This window comes from Aythya marila (assembly GCF_965140915.1).
Source record: "Aythya marila genome assembly, chromosome: 1".
NCBI lineage: Eukaryota > Metazoa > Chordata > Aves > Anseriformes > Anatidae > Aythya > Aythya marila.
In genome coordinates this window covers 142,740,640-142,759,195 of record NC_139042.1, presented here as the reverse complement: position 1 = coordinate 142,759,195, position 18,556 = coordinate 142,740,640, and the positions used below count along the sequence as shown (strand labels likewise).

The 18,556-nt window shown below is 53.6% G+C and overlaps 2 protein-coding genes across 2 annotated transcripts in view; one reads left to right on the top strand and one right to left on the bottom strand.

Annotated features, from left to right (window-relative positions):
- Nucleotides 1-18,556, bottom strand: part of CACNA2D4 (calcium voltage-gated channel auxiliary subunit alpha2delta 4) — a gene marked incomplete at its 5' end in the record, with an annotated part of 113,023 nt that overhangs the window by 23,978 nt on the left and 70,489 nt on the right. The gene's annotated exons all lie outside the window — the stretch shown is intronic.
- LRTM2 (leucine rich repeats and transmembrane domains 2) lies at nucleotides 8,670-14,774 on the top strand (the record flags this gene model as incomplete). Its single annotated transcript, XM_082778543.1, has 3 exons — nucleotides 8,670-8,736; nucleotides 12,355-12,945; nucleotides 14,320-14,774. 3 exons carry the CDS (start codon nucleotides 8,670-8,672, stop codon nucleotides 14,772-14,774), a joined length of 1,113 nt encoding a protein of 370 aa, XP_082634669.1.

Genomic DNA, 18,556 nt, shown 5'->3' with positions numbered 1-18,556 from the left:
CAGCACGACACGAGGAGCTGGAGCCAGCACCCTGGGCTGCTTCTGTCCCTGCTGCAGGCTCTCCAGCACCAAAACACTTCGTGATGCATACCTGGGTCCTGCCGGGGCTTTGCTGGCTGACAAAAATGCTTTGTGTGGCCCCATTAGCAAGAAGCAGCATTTCTTTCCATACACCAGCTCACATGCAGGCTGGATAGGCTGAAGGGAAAGTGGCTCCTTTTACCTGTGAAGTGTGGGTTTACATAAAATATGGGTTTATTCCCGCTGCAAAAACCAGCACTTGAAAGTTAGGAAATGTCAGGATTCGGGGCAGGGCTGCAGCCCTGACTGGTTTGATCTCTCCTTATTTTCACGGGGCTGATCATTCAGGGCACGGCGGTGCTCAGGGGGTGCAGCAGGGGGGTGGTTATCTTTTTGGTGCCGAAGCGCGTGCCTCTTCTGTTTGTTTACCGCCTGTCATCCCAGCCCCGCGGGCAATACATCAGCGTGCAGCGTCTCGTGGTGCTCTGAAGATGCTCGCTGCTGTAGCTGCATCCCAGATGATGGAGAATTTGTGAGGCTGCTGAGGCAAGAGGCTTGTTTGCCTTGCTGCGGAAGGGGAGAGAGGCTTCTCCCCTCGCCAGCCCGCGAAGGAGCAGCAGGTGCAGGACTCGAGCGCGGGGCCTCTTGGCTCTCAGTGCCACTAATTCCTTCAGACCAGTACCAGTTTGCTGGCTGGGCTGCCAGCATTTTGGAAAGCAGCTGTGAGCACTCAGCAGTTCTGCAAAATGGCCCCTAGGGTCTCGTGCTGGGCACCCGCAAAATTAGGAATGTGCAGACTGTGGCCAGCTGCCAGCTGGGGTTCAGTATCTTATGGTGACCATACAAAAATAGCCTTGTTTGTTACCACATCTTCATTGCTGGCCCTAGTATCACGCGTCGCTTGCTCTGAAGACATTGCCCAGGCTCAGCAGGCCCTGCAGCATGGGGCTGTGATGGGTGTGCTGGCCCAGACGCAGCCGAGGCTCCTGGCTGGGCTGTGAGAGTTGTCACCACATCTCGCCGAGCTGCGGGCAGTGTTCCCGGCTGGCACAGAGCCCAAGCGTGTCCCAGCGAGCCTCGGGCACCCCTGGAGCTGCGGGCAGCACGCTGGACCCTGTGCAGATTGCAGGGACCTTTCGGGGATGCCCCTCGTGGGTGCTCTGGGAAGGTGATGGAGGATGGTGGGGTAGGGGGAGAGGAGCTCCCAGCCCTCCGACAGGCAGCACCACGGTGCTGGGGCCGCGGTGGCAACCAAGGGAAACAGAGCTATGCAACTCACCGGGGTGGCAGCCATCCTGCACCACCTTGGCTTCCCCACCGGGCACCATCTCAGCTCCCAGACGGAGAAGTAACAAGAGGCAAGCACCGGGAAGGGCAGTGCTCGGGGGCCTGACACATTTCGGCACAGAGTGTAGGAAAAAAGGCAAAAGCAGCTCCTGGGCGACTGCAGACAGGAATGGCAGCAGGTCAGTGGGTGTGGGACACTGCATGCTGGTGGCTTGCAGAGCCTCACCTGACCGTAGGAACTCGGAAGCAGGAGGAGAAAGGCCGATGTTTGGAGCACTTTGCTCCAAATAAGTGTTAGCAGGTGTCTTGGCATCGATCTGGAAGACCTCTGATTTGGCACTTTGGCTGTACAGGGGGACAGATGCCTGTCTCTCCAAGGACACGGCTGTGAATGGAGAGCTACTTGGTAATGAAACCTGTATTTTCCTACCTGGCTGTTAAATTGATGCACTTCCATTTACTACTCAGAGCATGTAAATGCATCTCTCACCTCAGACAGGCTGATGCCTTCCCTGTTATGGATCTGTAGCCCCCTTTGACCCTAATAAGAGATCCGAGGAGAACTCAGGGTCATCTCAAGATTTCTGAACCCTCGGAGAACCCTTGGCAAACATGGGCCCATGCTCTCCTTCCTGAACACAAGCCAGAAAAAAAAAATCCACGCAAGAAAGAGATGAATTTTGGTTCCCAAGCACCACCCAGCTAAGAAGTGTGAAAGGGATCTGCGTGTGGGGCGGGGAGGGAGATGAGCAGCACCGAGCGGGGATTCTCCCACCGAGCCGCCTCCTCTCCCGCAGCCTGTCCCTGGGGCACGCCACCCACCCAGCACCCAGCCGCTGGGGAGGCTCGGCAGGAAGGGGGGGAGGCATTTTAAATGCCAGCGGGATGAGGGATGCTCGTGGGGTGTAGGAGAGGGGCTGGGAGCCCAACTGTGCCTCCCTCCGATGTGCTGAGTTGGGAGTGGCCACGGTCCTTCTGCCAAGGGCGGCGTGGAAGGATTAAGGGTCTGAGCTACCACTGGCCACGGGATTAACCCCTGTAGGAAATTAAAGTTGTAGAGAGGGCTCTTCGCAGCGCAGAGAAAAACTGGGATCTGGATTAGAACTGGCAGAGCTGGTGACAAGCCACCACCCACAGCCAACTGTTCCCGGCTGGATCAGAAAATGTTATCTCAGCCTTCATGCAGAACCCCCCCCCCCTCCACATCCCGCTTGGTTATCAATTTCTGCCAACAGCGTGAGAAGAACAAAAACATGGCTCTGTGGCAAAAAAAAAAAAAAAAAAAGAGGAGGAAACTGGGCAGCCAGCTCATGTGTCTCTCCTCTGAGCCCCCCTCCCACTCCCGCTTCCCTTCTCATCTGCCTCCGTGTTGCTGAAGGAAGCAGGCACGTGGTCTGTCGCGTTCAGCAGTACTCAGAAGATGCTGGCACACACATGGCTGGATTTCTTCCTCTCAACTGCCCCCTCAGCTCTCCTCCTGCTGCTGCTCCGGGCCTCCTCCATATGCCGCGCTCTCGCTGTGCTGGGACTTTCCTGTCACTCTCGCCTTGGATCTCCCGGTCTCCCCACCTGCTTGCACAGCCTCCCAAGGAATCCCACTTCTCCGCAGCAGTCTGGGTCTTTCCCACCAGTGCTACCCCCTGCGATGCTCCCTGCTTGCTCAGAGGCTTCCAGGAGGATGGATGCTCTTGGGATTTCCAGCCCCTCTGACCTTTCCCAGACTTGTTATTGCACGTTGGCCAGGGAGACTTGGGATGCAAATAATGTTTGCATTATTTGCATCCCAATTATTGGCATGGGGTGAGGAATCAAGACACCTGGCTCCTCTCCCAATTTCGGTGCAGCCCAGACAGGCAGCTTTGGGGAAGCCCTGTCAAAACTCCTTTATTTTGTGTAGCTTTGCTAAGCCCTACACATTCCTGCAGGATAGGAGAGCATTCTCAGGCTCATGTGATTCCGTGCAGGCACCGCACTTGGCAGCTCTGAAAATCTCGAGCTGGGAACTGATGGGAGCCCACGATGAAGTATCAAGGGCTGGGCAGCTGATATTTCAGACAGCCAAATTCAGCAGTCATTTTTACTTCTAGCACAGTTTACCCCTACATGAAATGGGGATGAAGTTGACCTTTCTTGGCAGCGTTTGGGGAGGGAGTGTTGTGGGTTTTTTTTAACACCAACCGCATTTGCATTTCAGAGGTGCCTACACATTGTCATTTCAAAGATCAGAAGCTTTTCGACCCCTTCACATCGCAGGGAATAGGGTGGGGTTTATTCACACCGAGTCAGGAATGTGGCAGCTTCCCTTACCAGGCTGAGTGGGTTTTGCATGCTTTGTACTTACTTTACAGCTTTCTGTGTGAGGTGTTTTGCTTTGCTGTGATCGATCGCTGCAAGTCAGATGGCACCGTTTCTTGTGCAGCTGGGTTTCTGGTGCGAATTTACAATGTGCTTTCCATTGATTGTGACAGCGCAACACTAATAAATCCCGAGCACACGTGTTCATAAATCAGCAAGCTTTGGAAGTGCAGCCCCCAGCTATTTAGCTTCCAGGCTCACTTGGGGCAGTGACACACGCTGTGCGTTTCTGCAGCGCTGCTGAGCCTGGCTGCCACGTCTGGGTGCTTCTTTTGCAGTCCAGATAAACAACAAACGGGGAGCTGCTGCTGACACAGAGAGGTTCAAGGTGAGCTCTCATGGCCAATAATTTGCTTGACCGACCTAGGTCTGTTGAGGGACCAAGAATGGGCACCTTGTCCACGCCATCTAAACCCTCGCGTGGTACTGCAGGAGAGTACAACTCCCTGCTAGGATTCATCAGCCAAGTTACAACTTCCAGTTGCTGTCATCAGATGACGTGGCTGATGCATCTCCCTGCCCTCTGTGTGCAGACTCTTGCCCTCCGAGCACTGATGGAAGAACAGATACAGACCAACGTGCTTTAAGCACTGGGCTCTGGGGTACCACCATCCCCTTCCATTATGGGCGATGGCAATAAAACAGGAATCCTAAAAGCAACACGAAAAGGGGGGAAAAAGGATAATCTTTAAATGTCCTCCATGCCCTCCCTTGCACTGGTGGTTTTCCGATAAAGGCTAGAGCAATTCAGCACTGGAAAGGGACTTTACCAGCAGTCCTCAGGGAGAGCATGGGGGAGGGATGAACGTCTGCTTGTACTCGCTCATAATTTATCAGTGGCATCTGTTGCAGCCTGTTACCTACCCTTTCATAATATAGGTCACCCACATGCCCTGCCGGTGCTAGGCAGCCAGACTGTTAGAGTCTGATCCCCTAGCCGTGATCCAAGCGTTAGTGCAAAGGACTGGGAGAGAGGATCAGGGCCAGAGGTTGCCGGCTGGCTGCTGACGGAGCCCTGCTTGTGGCTGCGGCTCATCCCAGGGACACGCTGGGACAGTCCAGCCCTGGTACAAGCCATTCATAAAGCAGATGGAAAGCTTTGGATGGAAGGTGTTGCCCAATTTGGAAGTGTTACTAAAGCAGGATGTGCATGCAGGAAACAGAAACCCTCCCCACCCTCACAGCATGCTCCTTGGGACCCTACTTACAAAATATTAAGGCTTCAGAGTGATCCTGCAAACATTCCTGGAGTCTGGGCAGGGAGAAGGGACGAACACGATGCTGATAGCTCCTGCTGTACCCTCCATGCCCTGGCAAGTGCTGTAGAGTCCTTACAATCTCCCCAGCATCCCCCCCAGTAAAGTTCCCTGCTTAAGCTAATTAGGGGAATCCTCGTTAGAGTCCTCTGGAAGTCTGACAGCAGGCCAAATGTCCAAGCGGCGCTTCAGCTCAGTGTATTTTTGGCCACTGGAGCCAACGGCAAGAAATGGATGACTTCATTCTGCTGCTTTGAGCTGAAACTAAAAAAAGTTGTGTTTCACTCTCCTTTACCAAATGGCAAGAAGAAAAGGCCATCACCAGCCCCGCGGGGTACTCTGCTCATCCCTCCAGAATCGGGAAGAGAGAGTCAACTCCGAGCATGTGGAAGAAAGCTCTGGACTCCGTGTCCCACGGATCACAAGGCATTCAGCTGGGAAGTTGTTCCAGGGAGAAGGAACCATGCAGTAAGCCCAGAAGAAAGATTAATGCTGGGCTTGTAGAGCCCCCGGGAGACTTCAGAGCATTTGGAGCTTCAGCCCTGTAGATCAGCATTAAGCTCCAAATGCATCAGTCCCACACCAGTGCAGAACGGATGGCATGGGGTCTCTCCTCTTGGGCTGGGGCACTCCTAGGTCTGGCAGAGCCCCCACCGCTGCCAATGTCCCCGGCCGTAAGGCTGAAAGCAGCCAGGCAGCTCTGGTGATGCTCTGGAAAGCTCTGGGCCGTGGGCAGGTGCTGGCAGCCCAAGGACTGTGAGGTTCCCAGTGCTGCACTTGCATCTGGCTGGTGCTCTGCAGACCAGAAGGCATCTCCTGGACCACCTGACAACAGCTCATTAAGTCGGAATTCAAGACAAAGCAGAGAAAACCTTTATGAAAAAAAAAAAATATATATATATATCAAAAATCCTCTCTGCCTCCTCACTCTCTCCTGGTTGCAGAATATTAACCACCAGGGGCACAGGTCCAACATGCTTATGGGCAATGCCTGCCTGACAAAAACTGGGCTCTTGGCATTAACATTTCTATTTCAAGGTAAAAGTGCAGAAGCTCATCGGCCCTTTCAATTCAGCGTTCAGGAACCTCTGCCTATTCCAGAGCTAGTGCCCTGCCACCTGAGCATATGCTGTGCTTGGAGAAGCGGGCGGTTCTGTGCAAGACACGGATCTCCATAAATATGGGTCACAAAAGTCTGAAGTGTGTGCGCCAGCCCAACTCTGTGACTGTAAGCTAGATTAGCGACTCTCTCTGCATATGTATATGATGCTACTTGCCTTTAAGCCTGAGCAACGTGTTCGAGTGCACAAAGGCGTGGATGCTATCTATGGGGCAGGCAGCGCTGTGTTTGTGCGACACGCTTTTAAAATAATCCTGGGCTCATGGAGGCGCCTCCATCTTTGTGCATGTTGCAGCGCAGGAGCCGGCACGAAAGCCTGAACAGGTGTTAATCACTATGCACTGCAACAAATTCTAAACATAGGGAAAGGGCTTATTTATACACGGCTGTTCCTCCCACCCTGCACGCGGTGCTTGAGCCCTGCTTCGGAGAAAGAGGCGCCAGCGAGGTAGCGGGGATGAGCAAGAGAGCTGGACTCTGCCTGCCAGAGCAGAAGGGAGCAGGGGCACGAGCCCGGACTCCTTCAGCACCCTCCTCCTGCCCGGGTACGCGGGTGCTGCCCTCGGTGCCCCCAGGGCTGGCGTGGCAGAGCAGCAGCAAATGGGGGGAAGACGCCAGCCCCGGGACCGAACGGGGGCCTGGGCTGAGTGAGGGGGGCTTGCAGAGGGAAGCGGTGTCACGAAGCACCCAAAGGAAGCTGTTTTTATATATTTATATATATATATTTTTTTTTTTTCTCAAAAGCTTAGCCCCCCTGCTTGGAGCTCAGCCAGCTGATACAGATGGGGTGTTACAAAACAGAGCCAAAAGGCAAGAGCGCGAGGAACAGAGCTATCTATAACCCAGACAAAGTTAGATGGAGCGAAGGTGGGGACGAGGGAAAGACAGAGCGTGGCAGGCAGCCCCTGATGCTGAAAGCCAGGACGCGCTCGCTCGGCAGCAGGATTTGGAAGCGAGCGAGTCCCGCGCTCCAGCCGCCAGATAAAGGCTCTGTGGCTGTCAGCTTAACTCTGCCGTTTATTCCTGTGCTGTAGGGAGTTAAATAGAGCACACGGAAAGCCTGCTGCCGGCAGCCAAAGTCACGCAGGGAGAGGGGAGGAAGAGGCAGTAACCGGGGAGCCGGGTGGAAGTGGCAGTGGGCAGAGCCCCTCCAGGTAAGTGCTCGCGGCTCCCCTTCGCCCTTGTTGGTAGCGGCAGCCGGAGAGAGGAGACTTCGGGTGGCGTTCAGGGCAGAGCCATCGGTACGGGGGAGGCTGGAAGCCTCGCTGGCAGCCGGTGCGAGCAGAAGCACTGGATGGGGACAGCTTTTTGTTGAGGTTTCTCCTTCAGCAGGGGCTGCAGGAAGGCACCTGGCTCAGTTTGGGGAGCGGGGGGCTGCCGTGGGTGAGGGGTGGATTGATTTGGTGCCGCGAGAGGCATGCGTCTGTCTGGTGCACTGGCATTTGGGTAAAGGATCTAAGCAGCCTGGCAAGATGTCCTAGTCCAGGCGCCGAACCTGCTCATCTGTCTCACCGAGATTCTAATTTAAATACCTCCTGGTGGTTTACCAAATAAATCAGTCACGGGAGCCTGGGGGAGGGGAGCAGCTGGCACGTGTGTGGGGCGCGCATCCCGGTGGGAGTGCGGTGCCCATCTGAAATAATGGCTACGGATGCTGCCAGAGCCCCTCAGAGGGGATGGAGGATGGTTTATCTCTTTGCCCTGGTTGAAACGTGCCCATCCAGCTGCTGCTGCTGGTGGGTGGCATGGCAGAGTGCCCGTGGGTCAGCAGGGTCTGTGGTGTTTCCCCTTTTCCTGCCTGCCTCTTTCCAAAAGGGAAGCGGGAGGGTAGGAGGGACCTGTTGTCAGTCACTTATTGTCAGGGGAGAGTTTATGGTCTTTGGGTTTCTAATTAGACTGAGCATTTTTCCTTCTTCTAATTAAGCTGTGATTCCTCTCTTCTCAACACTCCCACTCAGTCTCCCCCGCCCCAGGTCCTCCCTTCTCCTCGGAGGCTCGCTCGCTCCTCAGCTCCCGCGGTTGCTGCGGCGCGAGATCCCCCAGCTGAAGCCGTGCTCTGCTCAGCCCCGCTCTAGGCACCACATCCATTTTACTTTGAAACAGAGAGGAAGCGCTGGTGGGAGATGCTGGGGAGGAGGGAGGGGGGAGAAGCGGCTTGGCAGCCGCCAGCGACCAGACCTCGTGAGCCCGAGCGTGCGTCAGGGCACGGGGTGCACAGGTGGCAGCGAGCAGGGTCCCCTCAACTGTTCATCAGGCTGACCTTGAGCATCAGGCTGGCAGAGGCTGCTCAAGCACAGGCTTGTCTCTTCACGGATGAGAATGAGGCCTTACGTCTGTGCCACGAGGGTAAAACTGAATTCGTGTTGTGCCTTCATCGTGCCGCGCCTCCTCATCCCCCAGCTCTGCTCCCAAAGCGTGGTTAGGCCTCAAAGGCAAAGCTAGCTGGGGAGGGGAAAGGAGAGCGCCGAGTCCAGCCCTGGATCCTGTGGGCAGGGAGCTGAATCCCACCCCTTCTGCTCTGCTCTCCCCTCCAGGAGCAGGCAGGCAGGTTACGAGGTCGACTCCTCCGCTCCGTGGGGCCGTGCGCCAGGCTGGCTGGTGGATGTGAAGCCACGCTGGAGAAGACAACCATGCTGCCTGCGAGTGCCGGCCAGCGGTGGAGGAGCAGGTTCCTCATGAGGTGGCAGGAGGCTTGCCGTAAGTAACGTCTACCGGGGTGTAAGTGCGACGATCCTCTTTGTCAGGGGAGTGGAGAGAAAATAGGTCGCACCAGGGTTAAGAACAGGGGAGAGGGACAGCTAAGAATGGAGATGTTTGAACTAATTCCTGATTCCTTTAGAGGCCAGGCTAGCTGGGAGGGAGAGCGAGGCTTTCAAGCTGAAGATGGGCTTAAAGTGGGACAGTGAGTGATGATTGCTGCTGAATTCCAGTGGGCCTGACAGGTGAGAAACAGTGAGACAGATACCACCGCACACGGATCTACCCCGAGTGCTTCTTGGATCGGCATCGTGTGAGCTGCAGCCTCCTCTCCGTGCTAGGGCTGTGCACGTAGGCTGCTGAGCGAGGCTCCCAGCTCTCCGTGGCAGGAGAAGTCATGCCAGATTTCAGAAGGCAATACGGGATGCAAATGCGGAATTCTCCTACTAGGCGCTGCCACTTGTCGTGAAAATCAAAGAGCAAATTAAGAAGAGACGCTTCAAATTAAATGGTAAACCCTCAGCCTCTGCAGCTTCCCAGTGGACCGGGGCATCTGCTACAGCATTCCTGAGCGCAGAGCAGAACTGCTGGGGTGATGAGGGCCTTCAGGGGACATACCGAGCTTCTGAGAAGCACCTGGGGACTACCACAGAGGAGAGGGAGCACTTGGAGAGTGCACATCACTACTGCATGCCCAGGCAGCTGGGCAGGCCTGTGGTTTCTCCTTTTCCTGCAATCCCATCAAATTTGGGGCTGCTGCTGTAAGAAGCTGGGGGAATTATTTCCTTCTCCAGAAAACAGGCATTGCTGTAATCCATCCTCACAGTCTGGGCTGCTGTATGAATTATTTACAGCGAATGCTACTGAGTCCTGCCTTAATCTGATATTCCTGGATCAGCTTTCTGCCACCTACCAGAGTCACCAAACACCACACAAAGTAACTTCATCTTCTCCTAACACAAAAACAGACGCTACTCATCCTTCTGCAGGGCTGGAAGAGAGCTTCAAGTTCTGCCTATTGCTTCCCTCTCTCCCTTGGAAAGCTGAATCCTCACCGGTGCGATGAGTTTCTTGGCCTCAGCTCACGTTCTAGAGGATGCATCTCTCACAGGGACCTAAAACAAAATCAAACTTTCCCCTCTCTATGATTTCAGCACAATGTTTTCAAGAGCACCGCGCAGTACATGGGTAACAACAAGATGTTTTTGGCACATCCTTGATGGCTGCAGAAACTTGGCCTAAGTCCAGTTCCTGAAGATAACCACAGCCAGGTGCCTGAGACTTGGTTCCTATCTGCCACTGGTGGCACCCCGCAGCCACGCAGCCGGGGGCTGGTGGCAGGCAGGTATTTTGAGAGATAAGCCCCGAACAGAACGCCACCTGGATCGCCTTCCACAGCCTGCCCTTGCCTCTCTCAGTATACAAAGAAGCTCAGTGTTATCTCACCATCGCAGCTGTCAATCTATTATTAATGCTGTACTTTTGTTAAGCATCCAGGAAAAGATGGGGTCACTCGAGTGACTCATGTCTTTCCCTCCCCTCCCCACTCCAGCTCTCATTCTTTTCATTCTTTTCCTGCAACAAGAGAGCGCTGTGTTCTGAATGGGATTAAATATCGCCCAGCCAGCCAGTACCTGCACTGCACAGGCTGTCATCTGCTTTCATGGCAATCTTTGCTGCTAACCCCAACCTCTGCATGACAAGAAAGCACAGAGGTGCCCAGGATGGGGATCTCTCTTATATCGCACTATAACGATCTATAATTATCATTAAAGAGCAGATTGGCATGGCCTGGGCTGATGTACACCTGAGATCTCAATTGTAGGGCAGAAAAAAACTCTTGAAGGAACTGTGAAAGATGGATGAAAAGAGAAAAAAAAAAAAAGCAGAGACATTCTCTCTGAACACTTCTCCCTTGGCCCTTAATAAAGTCACATAGCTTCGGATCCAAACCGTGTAGTTCTCCTTAGGCTACCAGTCCGAAAATCTGCCAATTCTCACAAGGATCACTGGGAACACAAGAGGAACTGACACGGGATGACAGGACTTGAGGCAGACTCAACTCCAGAGACAGTGGCAGGAGGAAAGAGAGAAGAACCACGACTAACCCAGAGCTTCTCCACAGCACAGGTCTCCAGCAGCTCTCTCTCCTACGACTGTCTTTTCAGAATTCTCCTCGGGTCAAGAAATGACACACCTGTTTGCTGGTTCTTGGGGAAAAAAAGGCAGGAATGCAGGCAGGGCAGAGGAATCTAGTTTCCAGTCCAAGAAAGAACAGCAAGACAATAAAGGCATTCATTTTAGCCACCATTCTCCCCTAAAGATTACCAAGACCAAGTGCCTGCCTTCTCTGAAGAGGAGTGATAGGGCGTGAAGCAGAGACAAGCCTACTTCAGTTTTAGTCAAGTATTCAAACTCGTCATCTTCAAAAGCACAAGGGAGCTGAATTTGCTTCCCACATGGAAGCAATTAATCTCAATTCCACAAAAGGAATTAGGATGAAGGATGCAAATGTTTTACATTGTCTGCTTAAACAGAACTCCCACTCCTCTAATGACAGGAGGCACAGAGCTTGCTTTCTTCTTGCTGATGCTTCCTTGTCACAGAAAGGGAAGTTTTAAAAGCTGCTGGCTCCCAAGGAGGGTCGACAATTAGAGCCCTGACACTACTCATGGGACCCGAACCCATGTCTGGAACAGTGATCCAAAAACTGCTGTCTTGTGAAGTTCCAACCTTACATTTGAGGCACTGTAGGAGAAAGAGGACACATGCTAACCCCTTTCCAAACACCCCTTTCCTCAACTACCAGCCTGCAATGTTTTCATCATTTCTCCCTCGCTATGGGTAATTTTGGGTAGGGGAGATGCTTGCGGGGCTACTGCTGTGGGACTCAGAAACTACTTTGAGAGCAATGGCAAGTACAAAGTGTTTGGTGGCTTAGGGTCTCATGGTTACTTCCTAATAGCTTTCCTGGTCATACCTTTGTAATGTAATCTAATTCATATAAAAGTCTTTTGCCACAAGACCCACATACGATGTTGTAGATATGGAGAGCAAATGATTTAGTGCCTAACTTAGACTTGAGCTTGCCATCACAATGATTGTGATCCAAACCACAGGATTAAAACTGAGGTGTTGGTTGCTTAATTTTGATTTTCATTCATGTTTATTCCTTGAAAAAAAATAGAGCTTCTTAAACACATCCTAGTGACTTGTCTCTCGACTCTGACTTTTTAGAAGTGGCTGTCCTTTATCAGAGGTGACATCTCCCACTGCTCTCTGCTCCATCCTCTCCTGACAGGATCCAGCACTCCAGCTCTGGCAGCAAAGTCATCTGGGATGCGCTGTCCTTACCTCTGTGTGAAACTAGGAGGATATTTATTTACTTGCTCATAAAAAAAAGGCTTGCAGGAAACTTGTGCTGCCGGGGTGCAGGCCAGCCATAAAAGATCTGTCTGTGGGGAAGCTTATTTCCCTTGGGGCACTGTGGCGAGGAGTCCTGCTGTGGGGGTCGTGCTGTAGCCACAGCTGTGTGCAGAGAGGCGGCGGGTGAGGATGGGGAAGCAGTGCTCTAACACGTGCGCTCTCTTTCCTTCTCCCCTGCTTTTCACCCAGCAGTGCTCGGCTGCTGGCTGTCGCTGTGTGCTGCAGAGTCCTTCTTTGCCTGCCCTTCCTCCTGCAAGTGCAACAGCGGCAACCTGGAAGTGGACTGTAGCGGCTTGGGCCTCTCCTCCATCCCCTCAGACATCCCCACGAACACCAGGACCTTCCTCTTTCTCAACAACAAACTCAGCATCCTGCCGGGCCCGGTGTTTTCCAACCTCTCTGCCCTGCAGAGGCTGGACCTATCCAACAACTTCTTGGACCAGCTCCCTCAGAACATCTTCAGCGACCTGGGGAACCTGACGGAGCTGCAGCTGAGGAACAACAGCATCCGGGCCTTGGACAAGGACCTGCTCCAGCACACGGCCCTGCTGCGCCAGCTGGATCTCTCCATCAATGGCCTGGCCCAGATACCCTCGGGCCTCTTCGACGAGCTGCCCGCCCTCCGCTCCCTCTCCCTCAGGTCCAACCGCCTGCAGAGCCTGGACAGGGTGACCTTCGAGCCGCTGACCAGCCTGCAGCAGCTCCAGGTCGGGGACAACCCCTGGGAGTGTGACTGCAACCTGCGAGACTTCAAGCACTGGATGGAGTGGTTCTCCTACCGAGGTAGGTGCTCGCGCAGCGGGAGCTGCTCGCGGGAAGGGAAGAAGCATGGGCCGGCAGATCAGGCTGACCTGAACTGCAGATCCTAGCAGACTGGCTGTAAAATCCTTAAAACAAGCATATTTGGACAGGTTTGTGTTTCCAGCTTTCCCCCAAAGGCTAGGAGGGTACCCACCATCAGGAATCCTGACGGACTGACACGGTTTCAGGAGCCGCGACTCCAAGCAAAGCGGCACAGTCTGCAGGAATGACGATCGAAGGCCTGACCGTCTGTCACTGCACACATGAGTAGGGAAGGGTCTCAAATCATGTGGAGGGCAGCAGTCAGCTGTCACATCCCTGCTGATCACAGCCACGCTGAAAAGAGATTATCTGCGCCTATGGCTAGGCTGCAGTCTGAAATATGCACGTGTGAGAGCAGAAGCAAACAAGGATACGAGTGCCACTTTCCTCTTCTTTTTCTTTTTTGACTCTCATATCACACAACCCATTAAAAACATAGAGTTATTTTTTTTTTTCCCTTTCAAAAGAAATTGCCCAAACTCACCCAAGCATTTGTTTCAACATCTGTCACTGTTTCCACTGGGGGAGGGTGGGTTAGTTGTTAGAAGATGGTGCTGTGTGTCCGCTGTTATTTTGAGAAGACAGAGCTCGGTCCTACCTTTTTGCTTTAATTTCTCCTTTTCTAAAATGATTCTGCTGACACTTATGTAATTCAGCAAACAGCACTAGGCTGACTTAATAGATGGTTTCAGAGAGCTTTCATGTCTCAGCCTGGAAGATGTCTACACAGGTATCGTAAGCCATGAGCCGTACTCTCAAGTCCCACCTAGGTAGAAGCATCTCAGAAAGCTGCCATGGTTCAAGCCATTCCAGCAATGGAGGACTAAGGCATGCAAAACGTCTCTAAATGAGGCAAAACGATCATTTTAAAGGGTACCTCATGTGCTCTTTCTGTCTGGTGCGTAGAGGTGGAGCCATTCCTCCCTCCCTCCACCTTTCACAAGCACTGTGGACCTGGCAACACGGAGGTCTGCAGCACTTCTTGACTTCAGCCTTAGCCCTGAACTCTAGAAACATCCCGTGCCAGGTCATGGCTGCCTTTTGGGGTAGGAAGATGCTCTTTGACTACTCTTTTTGTGATGCATTCACACGTCAGGCACTGGATTTATGGCTCCAAGGCTATAACAAAGCAGTTCCCCACTTGAAAATTGCAGTGCTGCTGTGCCTGTCAGGCAAATCCTGGCCAGGTGCGAATGGAGTCAGAGGAACTTATCTCACCTGAGGCTCTAGCTCTGTTTGTTGTCTTTAACTGCTTTACCATAGCGCTGCATCAAGATGAAGCTTGGTTCACTCCTGTTCTCTCTGTTGGGACAGGTGGGAAAATCGACCAGCTGGCATGTACCCTGCCCAAGGAGCTGAAAGGGAAGGATATGCGAATGGTGCCCATGGAGATGTTTAACTACTGCTCACAGCTGGATGACGAGAACAGCTCTACTGTGCTGGACAATACTGGCCCACCCTGCACAAAAGGCAGCCCGACTCCTTCCAAATCGAAATCGGGCCCAGAAGCAGAGGTGGAGCCCAGTGTGGGGTGCCCTCAGAAGCAGCGGTACAGGCCTGTGAGCGTGCGCCGGGCTATTGGCACTGTGATCATCGCAGGGGTGGTTTGCGGCATTGTTTGCATCATGATGGTGGTGGCGGCTGCTTACGGCTGCATCTACGCCTCCCTCATGGCCAAGTATCACCGGGAGCTGAAGAAGAGGCAGCCACTGATGGGCGACACAGAGGGGGAACACGAAGAGCAAAAACAAATCTCTTCTGTGGCGTGAAACTCTTCTAGGAAGGAAGGGACAGCGATGAACAAAGGTACCGGAGAGCAGTCGAGCATGGGGTCCTCCCAAAATACATCTTCCCAGACAAAAAGACAGACTGTGCTATTGCTCCACTCACCCAAGCAGTGCAACATGCTTCTGGGGGGTCAGGGCACCTGACTCTAATCTCTGTTCCTCTGCCCCAGGCCCATTTTGTGCCCTTTCACCCTTGGGCCCAGACAAATAAAGTAGAGTCAGACCTCGAGTGCTTGCTGTGCCTCATGCTCTCGCACAGAGCTTCCCTCACATGCCTGCTGTGGAGGCAGCTGGCACCTCCTGGGAACCTGTGTCATCCTCTCAGCTTCAGTCGTGAGCTGTCCTCTATCCTGTCAAGAGCTGGCTGCAAACAGAGGGAGCAACTCTGTGAAAGCTTGCGTGAGGAGCAGGACACCCAAAGTGTCCGTGCCTCATCGTTTAGGGTAACTGCTGCTGTGTGATGGTAACTTGCTGCCCACAGTACGGCTAAGAGCGCATCAGAAGGGAGGGAAGGTCCCTTGGGGGCGATAACAGGCAGAGGGAGATTGTCCTTGGCTCTTTTAAAGGTGGAGATACCATTAACATGCTGCTGGAGAGCACAGTGTCCCTCTTGTTGCTCCTGGCCAACTCCAAATCTGCCAGCGGCCACATCATCCATTCCAGGTGCAGGGACACAGAGCCATCCTCCTGTACACGCTTCCTGACTCGTTCTGATCCTAATGCACACGCACAGCCGCAGCTCCACCTCATCTGCGCGTGCAGAGCCACATGTGCACACGCTGATCTGCCCCGTGCATGCAGCCACGAACACATTTAGCCACTGTACCTTACTCTTAGCATAACGCTGCGCAGGACCTTCTGCTTCGGATGAAACCCATGAACTCTGCCACTGAGGAGCTACCACAAAACATCTCACCATAGTGCAGAGCCAGTGGAAACGGGCAGGAGAGGACAGGGAGAGGCAGAGTTATTGAGGTTAGAGCATGAGTCAGTGGAAATGACTACACAGCATGAAAAAAAACGGCATTTTTGTTATCTTTTGTATGTTTTCTGCGATAAAAAGAGAAGGCAAAGATAGGAAGCCTCCATTCGGAAACGTTTGATAGGCACAGCAGATGTAGGCCATCAGGAAAGACACAGTGGAGAACGTGGCTCACCAGCCTAGCTGCTGTGAGCGCTGCTGAGGGGTCGTGTGGGCGCAGGGGGAGGTGGCAGGAGAAGAAGACACGCAGCCTGAGAACCAGCATTGCTGGTGACTTCATTGGGGTGACTTCTGGAGGGTCCTGAAGTGAAGGCTGAAACCTGGACCACAGCGTGGCACCGGTGAGAGAGCCCACGATGGGGCTGAGGTGGCACGCAGCACAGCCCCCAGACGCTCACCTCACCACCGCCGTGCTCAGCACCACCCACAGCTGCACGAGCGTGCCCATGCACACGCCTGTGCGTGCAGGGTGACTTTCCCCAACCCAGATCTTAAAGCCCGCAGACTGCAGTGCCTCCTATTAGTCTCAGCTCTTTTCAGCCTGACAGGAAAGGGGAAAAAAAAAATAATAAAGAAGTGAGAGGGGGGAAAAAATGAAAGGAACCCAACATAAGGACTCGTTTTGTAGCACTGGAAGTGGGATAAAATGCTGTCTCCAGGGGAGAGCGCACATTGCCATGGTAACCTGCTCTAACCCGTCACAGTGGGTATTCCTGGGCGAGGAAGATGACACCGGAGGTCGTGCATCCGCATTGCCTGGGGATGGTGTGATGCTCGCCGTCAGGAACCAGGCTGGCAGCGAGCCCAGCTTGGCAGGGGGCTTTGTGAGGCACCTGTGCTCGGAGGGCAGCAGGCACTGCAGGTGGGCCCTGCCACGGCACGTCAGCTCTTCCTCCTGCTCCAGCTGGATCCCCAAGCCTTCAGACACCTCCCCGCCCTCCTGCTCGCTGCTGCTGGACCCCTGTGGGAGCGATACCCGCTGGCTCCTCACCCCTTCTGGTCCCGGACAGGTTGTTGTGCTGACCCACGGGCACGCTGTGCCAAGCCTTTAATCAAAGCCTGGCGTGGCAAAATCCCTCCTGGCCTACCTAGGACCACCAGAGGCAAAGAGACGGGATGCTCTGGACTGTTTTAGCGTCACTTCCCTTTGACACGGGGCTGCACGGGACAGAGGAGGATGTTCTGCAGGAAGCAGAAGCCCAGGCTGCCCTGGAAGAAGGCCTGGGAGAAGCAGTCCACCCACGAGCACTTGCACACAGCGCACCCCCCTCTCCCAGCACACTGCTCGTGGGGAAGAGGAGGAGGAGGAGGAGGGGGGCTGGCGAGATGTGAGGAGGAAGGACTCTTCCCCCATGCACTGTACAGGCACTCAAACCATCCCATCTGCTGCAGCCCCAGCCCGCTCTGAAGGGCAGAACTGGTGCACTGCAGCCTCCTTATGTGTGTTACTGCTGCTCCACATTCCCAGCAAGCTGGGACTAGACTGCCTGCTGGATCCAAATCCCCCCACCGCCTCCCTCTCAGGGGAACTTCTCCCTTTACCATCCTCGACTCTGCAATCATACTTGAAACGGGACTTGAGTCAGAGCGGTATATTTATAGATCTATATTTTACTTGCATCAAATAATGGTGAAACATTGCACAAAACCAATGGGATCTATGTGTGTGTGTGTGTGTGTGTGTGTGCGTGAGTGAGCAAGAGAGAGAGTGAGAGAGATTGTTTTTAAGGAGATAGACTAGAGGTGACATGAGTAGGAGGGAGGCAGGGGACAGTGCAGGGGCTGGGGAAGGGGGAAATCCTCCTGACTCTGCACCTTCCCTGTGACCACCTCCTGTCCCGACCAATTTTTCTTTGTTGCTAATAACATTTTCTATATTTTGTGTTGTGGGGCTGACGACGACCTCGCCCATCCTTTCCTATTTGTTTTCATTTTGAAGGCAGAAAGCCTGGATTCATCTCAACCCTAGGCGAGGGACTGCTATGTTTAGAAACCCACCCAGGAACGAAGAAGACAGGGAAGGGGAGAAAAGAGTTGCTGAGAAACATGAAGGCTGGATGCTACGGGGAGTCCCGCTGCAAAGCAAGTGGAAGGACAAGGAGCTGTCCTCTTCCACGCAGAGCAGAGTAATGGGGTTCCCTGGGAAATGCCCTCTTTGTACCACTGCTGGCAAACAGGCTCTTAATCTCTTTCCTAGCACGCCTGGGAAGCAGGGGCTCCCAGTGCCCCTGCAGGCACGGCTAAGCATGGGGCAACCCCCAGTAAAGCCACCCTTTGCCCCAGGCAGGGCCACCGATGCCATGAGGAGGTACCTGCCCTCAGGAAAAGGTTTTCTGGAGCAGGCAGGTCCAACCAACAGGCCGGGGCCGCGTGTCCCTTAGGGGCTGGCAAGCCCACCAGAAACACCCCTTCTGCTCCCCGCCACCCCCTGGCCCCACACACCCACCTGTGGTACAGGCAGGCACATTTCCTGCAGGGAACAGATGGCACTTGTAATTTCTTTTTCTTTTTGTTACTGTTTGAGGAAGAGCAACGAGATTTTCTAAAATGACTGAATGGAGGTTTCTTTGGCATGAGACAGATCATTTTTAAAGGTATATTATATTTCTGGCTTGTTGTTACAGAAGAATAATAAAGAATGTATTTTCCTATGCTCCTTCTTGTTTAAATGAGATCTCTGCGAGCTGCTTTCCCTCTCCCCTGCTCAAGCAAACACCGCAGGGATACAGCCAGCTAAATGAAAAAACACTGAATTTCCCCCATGCTTGCCTGTGCATAGTGC